The 23,025-nt window shown below is 38.2% G+C and overlaps 1 protein-coding gene across 13 annotated transcripts in view; it reads left to right on the plus strand.

Annotated features, from left to right (window-relative positions):
* MYT1L (myelin transcription factor 1 like) overlaps positions 1–23,025 on the plus strand; it is a 311,977-nt gene that overhangs the window by 215,420 nt on the left and 73,532 nt on the right. For 7 of the 13 annotated variants that reach the window (XM_076332840.1, XM_076332843.1, XM_076332846.1 and 4 more), the window contains 3 exons: positions 13,159–14,136; positions 18,716–18,850; positions 21,387–21,477. In XM_076332840.1, the coding sequence (XP_076188955.1) occupies positions 13,159–14,136; positions 18,716–18,850; positions 21,387–21,477 (1,204 nt within the window). The remainder of the gene's footprint in view (positions 1–13,158; positions 14,137–18,715; positions 18,851–21,386; positions 21,478–23,025) is intronic. The other 6 variants (XM_076332842.1, XM_076332844.1, XM_076332850.1 and 3 more) reach the window with 3 other exon arrangements.

The raw sequence follows: 23,025 nt of genomic DNA on the forward strand, positions 1-23,025 counted from the left end.
TGGGAGCAGGGATTGGACACTACATTTCTCTCTTTTAGGCAAGTGCCCTTGTATGATACGTACAATAAAGACAGTATATTTTTGCATGACCCAAATAGCATGAAAAAAAAAGTATAGGTTTTATGCTACTCTTGTGTTTTCTGCTTCCTAGTGGAGCTTGCGTCCAGTCTAGTTTTTATTGTGGTGACTAGCAAACTTTTTTGGGAGATGTGGTGTTGGATCCACTCAAACTGGGAGAGCTTTTACTCTTAGTCTTCCAATTCTTTAGCAAGTCACCTACTAAACAAGGTATTTTACCTGGAAGATGGGTGAGTGGGGGTGAGCAGGGGAAATGAAGGACGAAACAGGCAGTTCTTCCCTTGGCTATAAATTAAAGCAAGGCAGTCAAAGCAACAGCTTATGGAAAGCCTTTTTCTTTCAGGTGTGTATCAGAGCATACCTACTGGATTGGGTCTCTCTGGGAACTTATGTATGAAAACACCCAATGTATAGAATCCTTCAAGGCTTAAATGGCAGATAGGTGGAGAGCTTCTTAAGGCTGGAGCTGTTTCGGTACACATAGAAGCAGAGCCTTGAACAGTTGATCTGTGTTAGAGTTTAGATGTCTGCCAGGTTTAAGCCACAGATGAGAACAGGTGTAGTTGTATCACCAAGAGAAAAAGAAATGTGACTGTTCCTTTCTATACAACATGCCACATGAGAAGTCCAATCTGAAAGTGATGTAGAAATTGCTGCTGCTATTCATAAGATTTTTTTAAAGTGATTCATGTTGAAATGCCCATTAAAGACAAGTATGATTTTAAGAACGAATTTGATTCAATGGCTGGAGGATCTGCTGACGCAGAAATGGAAAGAACAAGCTCCAAGTGTAAAAGGGAGTACAGGACTTATGCAGGAAAAAAAAAGAATGCAGAAAGACAAAGAAATTATTAGGAGGTCAGCATGGGAGTACTGCAGAGAGCAAGTGAAATATGCTGTTAGGATTCCTTCCTGGGACAGCAGGAAATGACAAAGATGTGAAAGTTGCAGTCTAGAATTTGCATTATGCAGAATCTTTAAAACAACAATAAAAAGGCTTTAAGAAAGAAGGATAATTTTACAGTATAGCTGTATATATACAGCTATATAGATACCTGTATATACAGAATCAGGACTAGACAAAATACCCACACCACAGGTGATGCAGCACAGTACAGTTCTTTTCTGTTGTTATATTTTCCCCTCCCTAATATGTGAGTATTTTCCTACAGTTCATGATGTGATGTAAATTACTGTGTCTTTATAACATACTGATGGAATTTTATATTTATATTATTAAAATAATTATAAAAATATTTATATATTTTTAAGGGCTGGAAGGAATGTCTCATGAGGAGCGGCTAAGGACTCTGGGCTTGTCTAGTTTGGAGGAGAAAAGGAGGCTGAGGGGCAACCTCATTGCTCTCTACAGCTTCCTGAGGAGGGGAAGTGGAGAGGGAGGTGCTGATCTCTTCTCCCTGGTATCCAGTGATAGGATGCGTAGGAATGGTCCAAAGCTGTTCCAGAGGAGGTTTAGACTTGACATTAAGAAGCATTTCTTTACCGAGAGAGTGGTCAAAAACTGGAACAGGCTTCCTAGAGAGGTGGTTGATGCCCCAAGCCTGTCAGTGTTTAAGAGGCATTTGGACAAGGCCCTTAATAACATGCTGTAACTTTTGGTCAGCCCTGAAGTGGCCAGGCAGCTGGACTAGATGATCTTTGTAAGTCTCTTCCAACTGAAATAGTCTATTCTATTCTATTCTATTCTGTTCTGTTCTGTTCTATTCTATTCTATTCTATATCACTGTCATTAGTAGAATCAGAACGAGACAAATGCAGAGCACTTTTAAAAACCCAACCAACAAGTGTTGACACTCAGAGGCTTTTTATAATATGGAAAACCAGGATTGTTAAGCTAGACTTGATCTGTGGAGAAGATACAAACAGTGATGAGCCAAAATTACTAACTATTTAGAAATGCATAACTAAAAGTAATAGCAATGTATTCATAAAAGAAAGAATAACTGTCCTTTGGCAAATATGTGTTTTGCTTGAACTCTGCAAATTGCACATCACTGAGAAGATAGGCAGTGTGGAAATAATGTACACAGTTTATCTGAGTTTTAGGAAAGGATTTGACGCAGTTCCATTTAATAAGTTCATTTTGAAATCATAAAACATAATACAGCAACAGATACAAAGGGACAGAGGGGAAAAGTTCATGTTGGATAGGTTAATTCCATGGGCTCTTAAGTAGCTCAGATACTTCAGTGTGCAGAAATTTGTTAATGAGACTAGAGCCTAAAAATAATCATACAAAGTGCAATTGAAAGTGAACAATATGTTAGGGTGATTTCAGTATGAATCACCTGATGACTACTTGAAGAAAAAAATAAAAACAAAAATAATTTCAGGCAGAAGTAGACGTATTGACTTTATCTCATGTACATTACTTTTACCAGTGAACTCCAGCAAAACAAGTTCTGAGCTGAACCATCTTGAGACCAGACTCAGACTGAGGTTTTATTTTTGTACAGTGTAAGATTTTCTCTGTATCTACGTGTGTGTGGGTGTGCATGTATCTTGGAAAACTGGCTATTGTGGTTATTTGTTTGATTGATCCACTCTGTAGTTTGTTGTTTCTGTGAGCCAGTTGAGTAAGAGTTTTAGCAGAGATGTCGTGCACTGAGATTGTGCCGCTCTAGTCAGTTTAGGCACTGTGAGGCTGGCTACGAAGCCACTGTCATCATAGCTGGCAGGTATATCTTTAGTTGGAAATATATACAAATATATATAAATATGTAGGTGGTTACATTTGTCCAGCAAAAGTTTTCTTTGTATGAGACACAAGCTTTCATCATCAGGACAGATATTCCAGTGCACATCTAAACAGCAGTGGGAAATCCCTCACAGAAATGAGGAGCTGACAGTTTCTACAGTGGTGGCACTGTGTGTTCTTTAGGTGGACAAGTAGTTGGAACAGCCTCACTGGAAATATCTTTGCAGATGCAGTAGTGACAGAAAACGTTTTTTTAGATCTGTTACCATAGCATACATTTCCTGCATTTGACAGGTCTCTGGTACTCTAATCTCCTTCTTAGACATTTCCAAACTCATAGGCCATCTGTACACGTAATATAGATGGCAAATAAACAGAAGATAATAAAGAGTCTTTGTAGCTAGCTAAGAGCTAGCTGCACCATTGAGTCACCATTTTCTGTTTTTTGAGGTCCACTGTATACGTGTTCTTAACTGACTGGAGTAGCATGGTTAAAAGAATAGGTTCCTGTTTGCCTTACTCATTCCTTCTGAAGCTGCAGTTAACAGTGTGCTTTCCATCAGTCCCAACTTACAGATTCTCCTGCCTTGTTCCCCGTCTCTTCAATCACAGTAATCAAAGACTGCATCTATGTGAGTGAATAAAACAGACCATAGTCCACTCATTTAATGCTGAGTTCAACAGTTGCATGACTTGAGTGCATACAGCTAAGCTTTTATCTTCCAAAATAGGATCACCACATTCAAACTCCTTCCTGGGAATGGTCCCTAACCAGCACCTCTGCACTGTGCCTGGTCATTGCTGGAAGGATGTTAAGTCACTCAAGTCAAAATCATGCCAGGGCTTCACTAAGAGTTTAGCAGTATGAATAATCACATGCCACTGCTTGGTCTGGTGTTCTGTCCCTAATTAGTTTATACTAGAATGGCTATAACCAAAGAAGCAAAGCACCCTTTGTATTTACTTTCTCCTTATTCTATGGAGTATTACTCAGCCTTCCCTGTCATGAAAAGATGGGAAATGAGGGAAGTGTAGATGAAGAAGCTGGATGAGGGGATAAGGAAAAAAGGAACAAACCCCCTAATGAAAAGCTTTATATTTCGAATGAAGTAAAGTCTGGCAGTCGTGCACATAGAAGTCTTTGTCCTTCCAGATCCCTTGGCACTGAACTCAGTGAGGGAATAGAAACAGAGACAGGAAGAAGAAATTTTGAGGATATTCTATTTAGCAGTTGTCTCATCCTCTAGAACGGTAGTAATGTGTGCCTCTGTCCCTTCTGCCAGTTAGGTCAGATTATTATCAAAGTACAAACAGGCTTCCTTTGATAATCAAACACAACTAAAAATAAGTAATTAAACTTATAATGGAGATCAGACTCATCCAATAAGATATGACTCTCTCCATGTAACTCATGCAATCACAAGCATCTATCCCATCCAAAGCATCCATACTACCCCATTCACACCAATCTTTCCCTATATAACTTTGTCTCTGTCTGCAACCTGAACATACCTCCTTTTGGGTAGCTCCTTCATTCCTTCCTCCCTGCAATTCCTACTGTGTCATACTAAAGATATTGATGAATTTCAACAAGGAGCAGTTTGAAAGTTCTGAGTAAAAGCAATTGGGATAGGATTCATCCCATCAATTTCATTTATAACCGAGCAAGAGAAATAGTCACTTTTAGGGAATAATTCAGCCAATCTACTTTAGATACCTAGCTTAGGATGAGATAGATCACATCCCAGGATGCATGTTTTTGTCCAAGGCCTATAAATGGAGTCTAGATGCCTAGTTCATATGGAGACATGTTCAATATGGACATCTGCATTGAGTCAGAGATCTGAACTGAAACAAAACCAGTGAAAAGAGATTATGTAGTCCTATAATAATAGTTTCCAACCTGTCTTTCTCAGAGATTTGTATGTGAGAAAGAAAATGTTGGTTTATGAACTGAAAATGTGTTCTTCGGGCTGCATCCTTTGCAAAGCAATGATCATGGAGAGGGGTATAGGTAGGGGTCACTGTGTCCTAAGCAGCCTTTGGAGTAGCCCCATGAGAAGTTCATATCAAGAGCTGTCTGAGTGGGTGTTCTCCCACCAGTGCAGCTGGTCCTCTGCTCCCCTGCTGTCTTCCTGCTGCATCTCAGTATTTGGAGAATAACTTTGGCTTCCTCATTGCCTGCTGCCCTGCTGAGCCGTGGAAACCTGAGAGAAAGCAAGAAACTACCATACTCTACTGAGTCATTATAAGGATACAAAACAGAATATCTCCCCTCCCTCATATAGCCTTCCTGGAGAGAAGAAGTAGGATGAAATTAATACCAGTCATCAGCTAAAGCCGTCTCATTATCTGCCCAGACAGAAGTCAGGTTAAAACAGTTAAGGGCTGCCTGAACCTGATTCTCAAAGCATGGACCAGATGGGGATGACTGGCTAAATTGTACTGCCCTTGCAAACCCAGCATATCCACTTCTGATCACAGATATATTCAGCAAGTTCCTTCTGAAACCTAAACATACGCCTTCATACCAAATATTGCAGATACTGCAAACCAAACAAGCAGGCTTCATACCAACCAGGACCTGTAGGTCTGGTTGGGATGCCTGTAGGTAACTGAAAAGTACTTTGTGCTCTCTGAGGTGGAAAAAAAAATCCCAAGCATATTAATTGGATTTTGACTTTTTGGAAATAATGTTTGGCTGTCAGGATGAAAAGACTGGAGACTGTAACCAGAAGGCTGCGGGAAGTGATTATTCCCCGTTACTCAGCACTTACACTGTTGTATGTGGAGCACTAAATCCAGTTTTGGGCTCTTCAGTACAAGAAAACATTGAAATACTGCAGTCCAGTGGTGAACAACCAAGATGATTAAAGAGCTGGAGCACATGATGTACAAAGAGAGACTTGAGAAAAAAGGGTTTGTTCACTGTGAGGAGGAGAAGGCTAAGGGGAGATCTTATTCCTGTCTTCAGCTATTTATAGAATCATAGAATCATACAATAGTTTGGGTTGGAAGGGACCTTCAAAGGTCATCTAGTCCAACCCCCTGCAATGAGCAGGGACATCTTCAACTAGGTCAGGTTGCTCAGAGCCCTGTCCAACCTGACCTTGAATGTTTCCACGGGTGGCGCATCCACCACCTCTCTGGGCAACCTGTGCCAGTGTTTCACCACCCTCAGCATAAAAAGTTTCCTCCTTATATCTAGTCTAAATCTACCCCCCTTTAGTTTAAAGCCATTCCCCCTTGTCCTGTTGCAACAGGCCCTGCTCAAAAGTTTGTCCCATCTTTCTTATAAGCCCCCTTTAAGTACTGAAAGGCTGCAATAATTTCTCCCCAAAGCCTTCTCTTCTCCAGGCTGAACAACCCCAAGTCTCTCAGCCTTTCTTCATAGGAGAGGTGTTCCATCCCCCTGATCATTTTCGTGGCCCTCTTCTGGACCTGTTCCAACAGGTCCATGTCTTTCCCATGCTGAGGGCTCCAGAGCTGGATGCAGGACTCCAGGTGGGGTCTCACCAGAGCAGAGTAGAGGGGCAGAATCCCCTCCCTCGACCTGCTGGCCACGCTTCTTTGGATGCAGCCCAGGATACGATTGGCCTTCTGGGCTGCGAGCGCACATTGCTGGCTCCTGTCCAGCTTTTCACCCACCAGTACCCCCAAGTCCTTCTCGGCAGGGCTGCTCTCAATCCCTTCACCCCCCAGCCTCTGTTGATACTGGGGGTTGCCCCGACCCAGGTGCAGGACCTTGCACTTGACCTTGTTGAACCTCATGATGTTCACACGGGCCCACTTCTTGAGCTTGTCCAGGTCCCTCTGGATGGCATCCCGTTATGTGGAGGGCAGAGAGAAAATGGGGGTGTGCAGTGACAGAACAAGAAGCAACAAACACAAGTTGTAACAAAAGAAAATCCATTTAGAAATAAGGAAGGAATTTGTCACCATGAGGGTAGTTAAACACTAGAACAAATCTGTTTCTCTGAAATCTCTGATTTCCCAGAGACGCTGAAGTATCTCCATCCTGGAAGATACTCAAAACTGGACTGACAGGACAGAGCCCTCAGAATGTGCTCTAAGCTGGTGCTTTTTTTTGAGCAAGTGTTGGACCAGATAGCCTCCAGAGGTCCCTTCCAACCTCAGCTACTCCATGATTCCATGGCACCAGTGCAATGTAAGATGGCATGTGAGATGCTCTAAGATCAAAGAAAGGCAAGCAGCACCTTGTGGTGAAAAGACAAAATGTTGAAGAGAGCATATTGGCTTGAGTCAGAACCTAGATAATTTTTAAGAAGCTGTTGCAGTCTGTCACTTGAAGCAAAATTGCCAGAGTCATGATCTTGCCAGAGGAGCTGTCAGATATCTTCAGATCCTTTTCCAAAACTGTACTGATACAGGTAGCTCATAGGGACTTAGGGTGGGAAAGCATGGATGAATAACAAATGACATAATTTTAAAAAATACGTTGCATCCCCATTCTTCTGGATTATCTGATGCTCTCTTTATCTAAATTCCTGCTTGATTCTATGATATTAATAGGAATAACCCAAGAACATCTATATTCTACCAATACTTTATGTGAATATTTGTAGATTAGGATGCTATTCATGCAGGTCTGACATAGGCAGAGGCATAATAACAGGTCGTAAGGATGGCATAAGCAAAGAAAAAAGATTATATCAAGGCATTGATTATATACAAACACCTGTGCATTTAGATGAGAATACACTGATTTGTACAGAAAATGAAATCTTCAAAAGTGCTGCTATGCCAAAATAATTTATTAATATTCATTGTTTCTATTCAAAATGCATTTTAATAGCAAAAAGAAGAAAAAACAAGGAATGCTTTTATATGTCAGTAATCACTCCACAACAGGAAAGAAATTCAGATCTGTGAGGATCCCTTTTAGTCCTTAGGGAAAAGAGAAAAAAAAAAAAAAGTAGTACTTAATTTTCCAGCGAGCAAAACCAGATAAAAAGTGGAACCCATAGAAAATGAAAAGATCAAAATGTAACAGAAAAAGAAAAAAAAAGGAAGAAAAGACACAGTAAGCTAGCAAATTATGTACAATATTTAAAAGCCTGTATGGGCTTGCTCTATGGTCCTCACTCCTACTTTATAACACTGAATCCTACTGTGATGTGCTGTGTTCTTTAGCTCAGACCTTCCTTGCCATGTTTAATGACTTCTACTCATCATTTATTTTACTTTGAGCATTGGTTATTAGTTGAATACTATAATTATTGTACGAAAGTCTAAACAGTAAATCCCAGTATTATAACTATTATAAGTAGGTATAGCAGGCTGAGGGGGAGGAGTGAAAAAAATTAGATATAATGGGATAATTAGAGTCCATCAAGTAAACAAGTGAACAGTTATCTTTTTCTTTTGACTTTCATTAGGTAATATAAGGTCCATAAAGGAATCAACTACTATAAAAACAAATTGCTTGGGTCTTTACCTAATAGTGTAAAAGAACTTCAGGAACTTTTGCAGAAATGAAGAAAGAATTGCACATGGACAACTTCAGTGTTCAGTGTGTCCCTGAAATAGGCATATTCAAAGGCTTGGGCTCTGATCCAAATCCCATGTCAATAGGATTGTTCAGACTTTTAGAGACGTTGCTTAGGCCCTCGGACAGTTACATGTATGCTCTGTTTCTTCAGTGTGGAGTGGAGAAGTTGTTGAGAGCTCAGTTAAGTTTTCCACCTCTTCAGTTTCCTTACTCATAAGATTTTCCCGGAGGAGAAGGCAATGTACAAGCAACCCCCCACCCCATATGATGCTGTAACTTTCTAAGATTTGAGATTCATTTCTGCTAACATTGTCTTGCTAAATATGTCTCACAGGCCAGCTATCATAGTTTGTAATGTGGAGATGCATGCATGCACCTCACTTTACAGCTTAGAGGGAGAAAAATGGTGATGCAATAGTATCATATGCTGAGCACTTAGGAACTGACAAGTGACAGTAGCAAGAGCAGTGAAGTGTTTTAAAACAGGCAATGCTGCCTGGATAATGAAACCATCTATCTGGGCAGGAAGCCTGTATGACCACATATAGGTTCAGCTTGTTAGCCATCATGTTTTCCCGTGCTTGGGAGAAAGTGAGTAATTTGATACACGGACCACAGATTTGGAAAGTCTTGTTTCTGAAGTCTTTGGCCTTTGGTAGGAATGTAGCTGCTATTACTGAAGTATCATTGCCTCTCTCTGCAGAATCTCTCAAACTAAATGCTGTATATTTTCCTTTTCAAAAAGAAGGTGCTGTTTTGCATGACTCCCTACACTAAAAACAGCAAGCCATTTCTTCTGCCAAAAAGTTGTTTAAATATGGATGTGATAGGAACAAAGGGAGGAAACAATCAAGGACGTAGAGGCTGTAGTCCTTATTCTCCAGTGACTGCTGGTATGACATGGAAAGAGTCACTCAACTTCTCTGTGTCTCAATTTCCCATCTGTAAAATGGGGTTAAAATACCTACCTCACAGGGGTGTTGTGAGGCTTTTAAAAATAATGTTTGTAAAGTGCTTTGAGATCCTTGGATGAAAGGTGCAATAAGAAATCAAATTATTCACTTCTTTTAGTGTGATACAAGAATGCACTTCTGTTGAGATGGCTAAAGGCTTCCAGCTCTTTATAGCTATTCCACATACTCTTCACTATAATTTCCCTCCTCTCATTTGTTATATCTGCTGGGAGTTAAAAAGGACAAATTTTGCAATCAAGAATACCTAAATTGTCATAGTATTGTGCGGATGAGGGCTAAAATAATCTGATATTCTTTTTAAACTGTGTTGCATATTCCTTCTCCATGCAACCCTAAAGCTAACAGAAAAAGGATATATGATAACTTTGTCTGCTCTTCACCTAACCTGGCTAACTTGTGTCTTTTTGAGACAAACTCAGCCTCTTCACCAAATAAAAACCTGCAATTTGGGTCAATGGTTACAAAACTTATGTAAGGTGTAGAGTAGGTGTTTTAGTCCTATATGCTTTGCAGTCATTTAACAAACAGCCATTAAACAGCACAGTGTAAAGGTAGTTACCAAGTTAAAGGTTAAATCTTCGGAATCGTAGAAATGTGAAATGAAAGCAAGATTAGATTTTACAGAGCTGGATCAAAGAAAAGGCACAGAGGTTCACGTAGAGCTGCTAGGCTAACATACTTTCCAGAAGACCCTTAACTAATACACAAACTAATTCAGTACTTAAAATTTCAGTTTAATAAAGAGGTGACACAGGTGCTTCACTAGAGCAGGCTCAGCATCTAACAGACTGTTATTGAGGAGATGACACAATGTACATAAATATCCTTTTCATTAAAATTAACTGCTGCATGGAGATAAGAAACATGAGCAAAATAGTTGTTAAAGAAAGTAGATGCAAGAAAAGCCCAAAAATTAAAAGAGGAGGAATGAAACTTGATTAAAATATTTTGTTTTCCTGCCTCTCTCATCCGGGATTCATGCTTTACACTTTCTTCTCCTCCACCACCTTTTTTTCTTCTTCTTTTTAGGATTGAACGGGCAGGAGAACTGAAAAGGATATAACCAAACAAACAGAATAAAAAATATTGTAGTTACAGCTTTCACCCAGCTTCACCTACTCAAAAGGAATTTACATGTCTTCACTCATACAGTACGTGATTCATATTTTGACTTTTCACTGTTGTGGAGGCAAAGTATAACATATTCCTCCCATTGGTGATCATTTACATGACGCTCATTCATGTAAAAACAAACACAAACCCCCTTTTTTAAAAAACAAACCCCGAAACTTTTCACATTTCAAAAGTTGGCCTAGAATAGTCACTGCATACCTGAACAGTTCTCTGGGTGGCTTGAGAAAATATGTTTTCCTACTCTTTATTTCAGTATCCTGTTAGAGCTAGATCTGGACTGATTTCACCAGTGTTTGTAGATATCTCATCCCAAACTTGAAGGCACTGGCAATTTTGGAGCTATAGCTCACTGCTTCTTTAATTACTTTGGTGTTCCTTCTGCTACATCTGACTGTCCATCAGACGTAGTTACAAGAAGGACCCCACAAAAGCAGCAGTTTCTACTGAACAGTCTTCTTGGCATCAGGTTTTATCCTTAATTTTTAAATTAATGTGGGATTTGTTTGTACATTTCACTTTAGAAAATTATTATTAGTGTATTAAAACATTTGCTTTTCAAATAGCACAAACTAATTATCCAGTAATCCTTAACTGCCTACTTCTATGCAGTCATTCAAGATGGAAATTTTTCAAATAGGAAGTGTAAGTGGCATCCCTTACTTTTACACTGAAAATCTGATACTCCTGATATACTTAATTTTTGAGGGACTGAGACGTAAATATGAATTATGATTATCTTGAGAACAACAGCAACTAAAATAAAACCACCTTTGATGATAAATAGGTAACCCACTATTGACTTGGAATATCTTGTCATGTAAAAATACCATACATCCTTCCTTTTTAATTATCTTCCCACTGTATTCAAGTCGATAATATATATTATATACTATTTTACCTTTAGAGCATTTTTTTTCCCTAGACGTAGCCTAGTCATCTACCAGTTCTGCTGCTTAACTACAGCCTACTATCATCCCAGGATCCCTAACCACTGTGTAGAAGGAATACTATCTTGTGGCTGAAATATTAATTATTGTGCTGTTGAGCTTTGTATTTAAAACTCTGATTTATTATCATGTCCACTGACATAAAAATTATTTTTATTGAAAATTATTTCCTATCATCAAAATGTTAGTGTACAAGCCACCTACTACCTGAAATTCCCCACTTTGGTTTGTTTAACCCAAAACATAAAAGTCACACTTTAGAAAATGCTTCCTGTTTAGGTGTACCAGTGTTGAAAATACATCTGAGCTGAAAAGATGCTATCAGAAGTTGATGGACTAGCTCTTGAGCAGGTGTTAATTATCCTAGCTCTACTGGTTTCTTTCAATTTGCACCAGCTGAAAAACTGGCCTAGCATGTCAATGTAATGACAGATTTAGGAACTTTCTTTTCCAGTTGTGATGCAAAACATTTAAATAGTGCTTGAGTAGCCGATTATCAAAATATAATTTATGCGACGTTCATTAGTAGATAATGATGAATGTACATGTGTTTTAAGAATGGGTCTAAGAATGACATAACCTCTGAGTGAACATGAGATATCAGAAAATGCTCTCTGGATGATATTCATCTGACCAAATATGGATATCTTTAAGGTAGGCATCTAATCTGAGTCCCTTTGTTGTCAATGAAGAGAAACAGGCACTTCCAGTAGTTACTAATTTTATTCTCAAGAAGATATCTTGACCAGATCAGGTGGACTGTATCCTTAAAGTGTCTGCTTCTCTTACTGACTCAAGACGGGAACATCAAATAACTTACTCGGACATAGATGCCTGCCTTGCTCATGTCTAAAGTCAGGTGAGATGAATCTCACCCTGAGGGCCTCACATTGGCTCCATCTTATCAAGTTGTCCCTCTATTATTCAACGGTTACTAAAACAAAGCTAAGTAAAATGTGGTAACTCTGCACCATTATGTTACAATACACAGGACAGTAGATAACAGCCCTATCATACATGTATGACCATATAATTTGGGCTAGCATCTTAACTTAAAATTATATTGTGCATATAATTGCTTCTATCTTCCTTTCATGTAACAACTCTTTTAAAATTCTTACTTCTCCACAGTTTGCATAGTTAAACTGAGAGATTTTGATTTCTACTCATGGATCCACTAAGTAAAATGCCATTTTGATCTTTGCATATAGTTATTGCTTATCTAGTATTAATGGTGTGTATGGTGTTAAAAAAGTGACAATTTCCTGCTTGGTGTGTATTCTTTCTCTTTTGGTGAATGGTGTTCATCAGTAAGAGAATAAATCCAGTAGTACTCACTCCTTTGCCACCTACCATATTTACAAGAAATACAGGAGTGAGAAAAGTTGGAAACCTAGGCAATTATGTCATATTAGTAATATGATTGTAATAAACCCCATAAAACTGTAAATATAGAAGTGAAAGGAGAAACATAAGTATTTATGCCATAATATTTAGCAGTAGTAGTAATTAGCATTTTGATTGCCTTTCTCTTATCGGTTCTGTGAAAGAAATTCATGTGAATAGCAAATAAACAAAAATAGCCTTATGGACTATAGAGAAATTCACTTCACATGGGCCTTAGTGTTATAGAATTGCTGTATGATTAACAATATTTGACATGCAGTTTGTTTTCTGTCCGTGCGATTGCAACAACAGTTCCAATTGTAGCCACTTTTTTCTTTTCTTTTCTTTTCTTTTCCTTTTTCTTTCTTTCTTTGTTTCTTTCTTTCTTTGTTTCTGTTTTTTATGCAGAAGACCATCAAATGAATTGTCACAATACTCGAATAATGCAAGACACAGAAAAAGACGATAACAATAATGATGAGTATGATAATTACGATGAACTGGTGGCCAAGTCATTGTTAAATCTTGGCAAAATTGCAGAGGATGCAGCATACAGAGCCAGGACAGAATCAGAAATGAACAGCAATACATCTAATAGTCTGGAAGATGATAGTGACAAAAATGAAAATATTGGTCGGAAAAGTGAGCTGAGTTTAGATTTAGACAGTGATGTTGTTAGGGAAACAGTGGACTCCCTTAAATTATTAGCACAAGGACACGGTGTAGTCCTTTCAGAAAACATTAATGACAGAAATTATGCAGACAATACTTCACAGCAAGATAATAGGAATATGAACTTTGTAATGCTAGGGAAGCCTGTGAACAATGGACTTACGGAAAAAATGGTGGAGGAGAGTGATGAAGAGGTGTGTCTCAGCAGTTTGGAGTGCTTAAGGAACCAGTGTTTTGATCTGGCTAGGAAACTCAGTGAGACAAACCCACAGGAAAGAAATCAACAGCAAAACATGAACACTCGTCAGCATGTCAGGCAAGAAGATGACTTCCAAGGAAGAACACCAGACCGGAATTACTCTGATATGATGAACCTAATGAGGCTTGAAGAACAGTTGAGCCCCAGATCTAGGACTTTTTCTAGCTGTGCAAAGGAGGATGGTTGTCATGAAAGAGACGATGATACCACCTCTATTACTTCAGATAGGTCTGAAGAAGTGTTTGATATGACAAAAGGTAACTTAACCCTGCTTGAGAAAGCAATTGCTTTGGAAACTGAGAGAGCAAAAGCCATGAGAGAAAAAATGGCAGTGGAAGCTGGAAGGAGGGATAATATGAGATCATTTGAGGAACAGTCTCCAAGACACCTTTCTGGAGATGACAGGAAGCCTAAACCCAGTGACGGCCATGTCAAAAAGCCATATTATGGTAAAGGTAATATTTCTATATACCGTATGTTATGTCATGAGAAAGTGTGAGCGAACGTGTTAAGTTTTGCGTAGAATTCTGAAATGAAGTTATTAATTCCACAAAATGGGAACTTTATATAAATTGTAGTAGTATGGCATGATTGTAAAATAGCATCATGCTGTGGTTATAAAATTAAAAAAAAATCATTCTGCAGTGTTAGAAATATGTACAGTATTTCAGTGAATATCATTTGGCAAAATTAAAAAAATAACTTTTCAGGGAAACAAAACAAATAAGAGATCATGTTGAAAGAGGCAAAGATTTTTCTCAAGTTTTTAATATATTTTATAGTAATAATTAAAAAACAATGAAGAGAGTTACGCTGCAAACTATATCGGAGAGTGGGGGTTTGTGTAGCAGGTAGTCAGTCAGCTATGAAGTCCGTATTTTACAGATTGGATTGGGTAGGTGGCATCGTGATTTATAAAATTATCATCAAATGACAGTTATTGATGAAGCCTCTCCCATCTAAAATGTAGAATTGCCTGATAGAAATTGAACAGTATCAGAATGACCGATAACGTAAGATAGGGGCAGTGACTGCACATTAATTATCTTAAGATAGTAAGGTAATGGAAACCATTTGCTATGCAAGGCATGGTGTGGCCTGGGCTGAGATCAATAGCAATTTCTTTCTTATGTGCATTCCACTTCACTGGTTTCATTCCATTGTGGAAACAGTTAAGGTGCTGCCTTGACCATAATTCAATATAAAAGAAAAAAAAAAAGACAAAAAAAGAACAGACTAAAGGTTACCTTTAGAATGCCTTTTAATTTACGGGATTATCATGGTGATGGTGTGTTTATATTACCACACCCCTTTTCAACGTGTCTACATCTGTACATGTAGGGCTGTCTTGTATAAAGTGTTCAATACCTCCTGAGACTCATTGAACACCCCTGATTCCCATTGACTTTAGTGGAAGTTGAGGACGTGGTATTTCTTGGGAGATGCTAAGCAGGGACGGGGTTCATCTTATGTTTGTTGTAAAATATTTGGTTTCCTTTCTACAACTGAGATGGTGGGCATTTTTCTCATTTTTATAAATCCCTGTTTTGGAAGAGTAATATCCTAAGATCTGCCTGTGACATTCAGGTAGGCAGCCAACATCTTGGTCCAAGAAAGGTTTTGATCTTTTTTTACAAGCCTTAAAGAAAAGTAATGACCAGTCTTTTAGAAAAGCATGGAAATTACTCATGTCAAACACTCTTCTGCAATGTATTTTAGTGAAGTTTTGTTTGTTTTAAACACAAATATATGGTCCAGTGAGTGCTGTAGTAACTTTGGGTATTTGGGGAAGACAACTTTATTTAGTTAGTGTATTACTGCATAGCCATGTGGATGTTGTGCTAGATGTTGTTCACATATGACCTATTGTAGGTACATTTCCCTTTGAATATATGTCTCTAATAAAATCACAGAAAACATGGCAAACCAATATTAATTTTTGAAGAGCTTTTTAACTCTGGTGTTGTCCAGCCCTTCCAGTCTATGTATGCCTGGGAAAGCATTTATGCATATAGATCTGCTGTCTCCAAAAAGACTATATAATTTCTGACAGTAACAGAAGTATGGACTTCCTATTTCAGTAAATTCTAGAGCTTCTTTGAACCATCCTATCTCTTGGGAGCTGCAGGCTGAATTGATAATAGGTCCAGACCCCAGCCAGGGACTAAATATTGTGGTAGTTTGGACCAAGAAACTTTGTGGAGTGGATCATTCTATGCTTTTTTAATAAAGGAAGAAAGAAAAACTTATTCCTTACTTACTTTAAAAAACATAGGAAACATTCTGGTAGTTGTTGAGAGAGGAAGCTTTAAGTAAGACAATTGCTTATATCATTTGTTCTCCACTCACACATTATCTTCCAAATACTCCTGGAAGAGATACGCGCAGAGATGTATGATATGGTTAAGTGGAAACTTTTTGGGTGCAGAAGTTTGCCGTGAGAACTACCTCCTGGCTTTAGGAGTTCTGCTTTCAGAGATTGCTGAAACAACTGTTAAGGGACCACTAACCATTTTTTCCCTGCCATTTAAAGCCTTCTAAACAGGCTTTCTTCTGAAATTTGTGAATTTTAAAACCTTTTGAGTCCTCTGACAACCTTCACTCACGCAATACTCCCATCGTGGCAAGGAGTGAGGAAAGGTTACAGAATTAAATAAAACTATGCAATATTTCTCCCAATTAGCAGAAAAGGATTTACAAAAGAGTATCCAGTGTTTTGTATAAAGTTGTGGAAAGTTCAGTCAAATGTCTTCCATTAAAAGCAATGGGAAATTGTGCAAGTACAATTCTATGCAAGTTTTGAAATCATTAAGAATAGTATACAGCATCTTTTCTGACTCATTAGACCATAAAGGCTCTTGACCAAGGATCTGATACATGCTATAACTTTATAGCATACACTTGAATACAGAGGAGGATTTGCTTGACACTGTAGGATGTAGGTGTCCGGATCCTCAGCTGCTCTAAATTAGAATACCTTCATTGACTTCGGTGGAGTTCTGACAATGTGGAGTAGCTAAAGTTCCTCTAGTTTAAAGTCTTTAAAAAGCCATTATGGTCTATTAATCATCTACATTTTTTGCAGTCCTTGAATATTGTTATATTTACATAATTTATATTTCATTTACATTACTTACTCACTTGCCTAATACTTTTACACATCCCAAAGTACTTGACATGAAGAGTTGCTTAGAGTTGTGTATGTATGTAGCTGTGGGCTTGCTGTTCTAGTGGTCTCAGCACAGGCCTATCTGGCAGGATTTCAAATCCCTCCTCTGACATTTGCTCCTTCTGTGGCCTTGGATTTAACTTCTTGATCTCTTTGTTTCAATTTCCTGACGTATAAGAGTATGGTATTTCCAGGAGTGTTGTGATAACTGTATAGCACTTTGGAGATAGATTTGTATGTGTATTTGTCATTAAAGAGCATGAAACAAAGAACTGTAATCTACAGTCAACATGCAGGTTATGTAAAATAAAACTTTCATAATTAGGGATTTCATTTGCAAAAGACAAGGTTTAAATAGCATATTAAAATTTAAGAATGGATTTAAGACATGGAGAGTCATTACAATGAGCTAAAGAATTTCTCTAAAATGAAGGGGTTTTGGAAGAACTTGGAATGTAAAAGTGTGTATATATATATATAAAAATATATATCTATATATATATATTAAAAAAAAACCACCAGAGGGAAATCAGGGAAAAATAAGTCCACAACTGAATGTGAACTCTGGATTGTATTGATTAATGCTGAAAAAAATGGGTTGTATGTGAAGTTCTGCAAGTACTGAAATTTCCACTGGTTGTACTGAGGGTTGCATTTGTTGAAGCTGGGATGGAATTTAATGTAAGAAAGACCTAATGGAAAAAAGTAGCAAAATCTTATTTTCCAGAGATGAAAGCATAAATACTGAAGCAGAGTAATGACAAGAGCAGCATAAAATACTTAAATGAGGATAGCTCAGACTGGGTGTTGAAAGGAGGATGGACTAAAAAAATGGAAGGGGGATGTTGGTTGATCTTGAGCCAAAATGGTAGCAGTTAAGAGTATCCTGAACTTTGTTCCCTTAATTCTAATAAGAAAATTAGCAATAGTCTCCAAAATCTGGCAACTGTGGTCAAGATAATAAGATGTAATTTGTATCACATGCTGGGCTGGAAGGGTAGGGATGTTATTTTATAGATGTTCTGTTAAAGGAAACAAGCTGATGAAGTATGTGAGAAAGTTCTAGTTCAGGATTAATCTCACGAGCAGTTCCACTACATTATTGGCAGAAAACTTTATTTTGTTGAAAAAATGTCTATTTAGACTTTTCATTGATTTGTAGACAGAAGATCCAACAACATTCTAAAAGATCATTAACCTTTTAAGCATATTAATATTCAGGCATTATATATGCATGTTTGTAATGGCCCAAATTTACACAGCCAGTGATACTTTCAGTAATTCTGATTACAGCGTTTACCCCACCATAATTTATTGAAGATAAAGGAATATTTACATAATTCCTACCACTTCATAAGGAATTTAAAGAAAACAAGAGTTGTCTCCTCAATGAGCTTTGGAAAAGGGATTTATTTGTGCTGAATCGTTGAATCATTATGCTGAAGAGCTGGGTTTGCTACTCTCAGGACATTGAACTTCTATGACAGTACATTTGCAGACCTTAATACATCAGGCAAATAAGAATGTAATGAAGGGAAACTCCAACTAAACAGTTTCCAAATGACCTTACACCCTTGAGCTGATGCTTGCCAGCAGAACATTGATTGACAGTGGTATGGCTTTGCTATAAAAAGGTCACTTTCCAATCACTGTGGATGGATATTGCTGTGATCATAGGAGCCTGCAGTCTGAAAAGAAGATAATGGGATAAAAGTGACAGAACTGTGTTAAGAAGTAGAAGGGGTTTTTTTTCCTTCTAGTTTTCATAAGAACATTTACCAAAGAGTAAATGACATGATTAAATGAACCTTCTTACAGAAATGTGAAAAGCATCATTCACTTGACACATTTGTTGTAAATTATAGATCCCTCAAGAACAGAAAAGAAAGAGAGCAAATGTCCTACCCCTGGGTGTGATGGAACTGGCCATGTAACGGGGCTTTACCCCCATCACCGCAGTTTGTCAGGATGCCCACACAAAGATAGGGTCCCTCCAGAAAGTAAGTTCACATTGTTTCATGGAAACCGGGGATAAAACTACAAAGATTTTTCTAGCATGCTTTTTAAACCTTTTATTTAAAAAATTAATTTCATTTTTCAGTATGGTTTGTCTCAACTTAGTCAACTGTTCTGTGTTATACTTTTTCCTTTATTCCATCATTTCCATTCTCTACTAACTTTTACACTAAAAGAACAACTTTTAAAGCTGTATTCTTTGATTTTAAGAATCCTAGGTTATTTTTAAATAGATGTATTCAGTCAACAGAGAAAAAGATTTCCAGAAGATGTGCACTGCTTTTACTTCTGTGTGCTGATGCCACATCAACTGTCTCTGTTGTCTTGTACAGGAATAATTGCACTTGAAAAACTTGCAACCCCTTTCCTTTGTTGTTGTTGTATCTGAAACATAATTTATATTAAACTAGTTTATATTATTAAAAATAACAATTTGGCTGTTTACTTAGTTACACAACTCAGGATTTTGAGCAAACATCCCCTGTCAGTCACATGGGTGGAATTTCCTGCCATGGCAGCGGATTCTCTGCAAAGGAAGCTCACCCATATGAGCTCATGGACGTTCACCTGAAGGCAGAGGGCTCCGTTTCTGGAAGTCACCTCCTTGGCTGGTGGAATCGGCATAGTTCTGTTGCAGCTAATTGCTCTACGCTGATTTACACCAGGCAAGCGTCTAGCTAAGATCCAGTTCTCTTTCACACCAATTTTAAAATGGAGTTAATTCCATTGAAGCCTATGGACCTAAAATCCCCACTGTCCATCAGCACTTATAGGCCTAACCTCAACGGATTTACAACAGCCTAAAGGAAAATGTTATAAAAACAGTCAGGGCTAAAATGGTCCCCAGTTTCCAAAGGAAAGTAGATTCTGAAGGATAGGAAAATGGAAGTAGATTAGCGCACCAAGAGTGGCAGACATAAAAAGTCTCCTCTTTCACCGTAGAGTGGCTTCTTCCAGAAGTAAAGTAATGAGGAAGTGCTTTAGGAAACTTTGCTGTAGCTTGGTTGATATCTGAATACAGTAGAACAAAATAGAGTAATTTCTCTGCTTTGTGAGACCCTGTAATTTTCTGAAACACAAATATTTATTCAGTTGCTCAAAGTTCTCTGGTTTTTACAAATGGTAGATAAAAAGTTCTTTAGAAGACTTTGTAAATCAAAGAAGAATATAGCTTTAAACTGTTTGCATGCTCTTGTACCTACTAAAATGAAAAAGGTGAGCTCATCTTTTTATTTTTTTCCTGTGATGTTGGCCTTGTGAAGCATGTTTCAAGAACAGCTTTGAATAGTAGGAATTTCAGAGTAAAGCTTTTGCATCTATACACGTTTTAGTACACTGATGATGGGGTGATGATGATGGTTATCTTTTAATCGGTATACGTCGTTAAATTCTCAAGTCTCTGAACAGGTTTTATTCAGTTCTTAACTCAGTCAAGGAATTCACTGATTTTATTAGATCTCTTTTTGAGTGAGAACTAAATACAGGCTTCCAGACTAGTTCTTGTGTGAGAAAACCAGAACTTTGCAAGAGCTGGATGGCCTTTTTCCATAGAGTGATGTACTGCCATCCAGCGCTGAGACATGGATTCAGATATGTCTCACATCATACAAAACTCTTTAGTGTTACCAAAAAGTTCTTGATAATTTGGCACTTCATAGCATGAGCTTTATGATTTAGAGGAGCACTGCTCTGAGCAGCCTTGGGAGTAAGTTTTCCATCCAGCTTGCAATGGATGCAGATGTAAATCAGTTTACTTGCTTAAGCTTGTACCACTTATTTCTTTTTTACACAGTTTTCTTTTTTTTTCTGCCATCTCTCAATTTTTTAAGTGCTTATTTTTAGTTTTTAGTCTTTTGAAAAAAATTTCTACCCATTGCAATTTTCACATCTGTAGAGAATACAAGTAAAAATTAAAGGACCAGTTCTGCTCGTCGTATAGATATGAATTATATATCTATGTGGAAGTGGGCAGAACTGGCCCCTAGCTCAATTGGGCTGTCTTATAGTTAGGGTTAAATTCTGTTTAGGGTTGTACTGAGGTGTGTTTCAAATAATTCAGTGTTCTACCAGTAAAACCTGAGAGCAGATTTTCAGCTTTCGAGTTTGATACTGTGTGTATAAAGCTATGCATTATGAATGCATACATTTTCTCAAAGAATTTTTCTAGACTGTAATTTTGCATTGGACCGTTGCTAGCACACACTGTTGAGCTGATCTTTGCTCAGTGTTTTTGTATGAAGAAGATGTTGGAAGTCTTCTGCTTCACTGTTGCACCAGAGATGCATTTGTTTATAGGTTCTGTAACCTTCATAACTTTGTTGCCCTGTGTTAATGAGCATAGGGTCACGATACTTACTTCCCTCATCAGGCTTTATTGGCTATGTGTGTCACGTGTATTTTGAGGAATGCTGGTTGTTAATGAATCCTGCTTTGTTTTAAAATGGTTTCATATATACTGGGATTTGATTTTTTTTTTCTTGTTTTCATACTCTGCTGTTTTCTCTTACTCTCCTTGTCAAGTTCTTGCCATGCATGAAAATGTTCTTAAGTGTCCTACACCAGGCTGCACAGGCCGGGGCCACGTAAATAGCAACAGGAATTCCCACCGAAGGTAAGGATGCCGTCGCTGGACGCCAATCTAGAGGGAACAGTGCCTCCGAACTGCAGCCCTTCTAGCAGTCCATTGGCGGGGGGGTGTGAGTGTGTGTTTTGTTGTTTTGTTCTTAAGATTGACAGATGGTGCTTCGTGTGCTTTATCCATTTTAAAGAGTAACATTTATTCATGTATGTTCTGAGGAGGACGAGTGTGCGTTTGCTTCAGTATGGATGAATTGAGCCACAGAAGACATTTTAAGCATCCTTTAGCTTTTTGGGTGGATTTTTTTTCTTTTTGTTTTGATATTAGCTAAACAGCAGTGATACGAAATGAATAGTGTGACTCCTTACGGGTATGTCGCAGGGAGAAGGAAGAGTCTGCCAACATCAGCAGGACTAGGGCAGAGTTCTTGTTCTCACACTTCAGTCTCTTCAGGGATTATTTTATAGTGCATGAAAAAATCCACTCTACTCCAAAAAAAGATTTTTTTAATACATGAGAAACAGCATTTTAAGTACACAGACATTATAAGAGTTAGCTTTCCTACTGACCACAGTCTCAACCCCAAAGTCCTTATTCAGCTAAAACTGAATGAGAATTTTGCCTGTTTAAGAAACATTATGAAAATGTCTCACTAAATTTAAAAATGAGAAGCCAGAAATGTTAGATGTAAATATTCTAGTCAAACAAAAGAAGATCAAGAAAAAAAGCAACTTTTCTATAGTTTCCTAAGATTAGTGATAGATTCTTACAAAAGGGATGCCATTGCCTATTAAATTCTGTCAAACAAATAACAAAATTATCAAAATGTTACTGTAATTTTTAGCACATGTAATAATTTTCCCACAGAACAAGATCTTGCTTATTTCTTTACAATTTTAAAAAATCCAGGAAATGTGGCTAAGAGGGTAAAAGGAACTATGCAAGGTTCCTATTATCGAATTCCTTTTTTTACTGTTAATTGTAATATGAAGGGTTAAAGGACTACACAGGTACTGGATGTTCAGTCTTATCAAGCTCTGGGTTACTAGAGCCCCTCATATTAACTGCATGTCTCCCGGAAGACTCTTGTGGGTACCAACCCATCTGCAATAAGCTCTGGTACCCCTTTCTCCTCTGCAGTGATGCTGCCAGTAGATGCAGCAAAAACCTCTGAGAAGGCTTTATGGGAATTACTGCTGCTCGAAGCAGCATTCACTTCTGGTTGAATATCTACTAGAATATTTGAGGTGTCTGAAGAAGAGCATGTCAGTGGAGCGCAGCTGCCTTCTGGCATGACTCCAAAACTGCACAGAGCCCCCTCACCCCTCTGCAGAACTAGAGCAGCGAGGGAGGGCTGGGGGGAGCAGTCTGCAGTCTGTGCTCACCTCTTTCTGCAGCTTTTGGGGCATTTTGCTCTGCTTCACTTTTTTTATTCTTTTTTTCCCCCCCTTATTTCCTGTAGAGAAGGGAACATCTGGGAATGCACTGATTTGCCTTTCATTTTAATTTCTTTTCCCGTGGAGAATACGGAGATCTGCGGTCACATAAGCACGCAATAGACTATGACAAGGAAAGGACCCC

Source organism: Aptenodytes patagonicus, chromosome 3 (assembly GCF_965638725.1).
Source record: "Aptenodytes patagonicus chromosome 3, bAptPat1.pri.cur, whole genome shotgun sequence".
Lineage (NCBI taxonomy): Eukaryota > Metazoa > Chordata > Aves > Sphenisciformes > Spheniscidae > Aptenodytes > Aptenodytes patagonicus.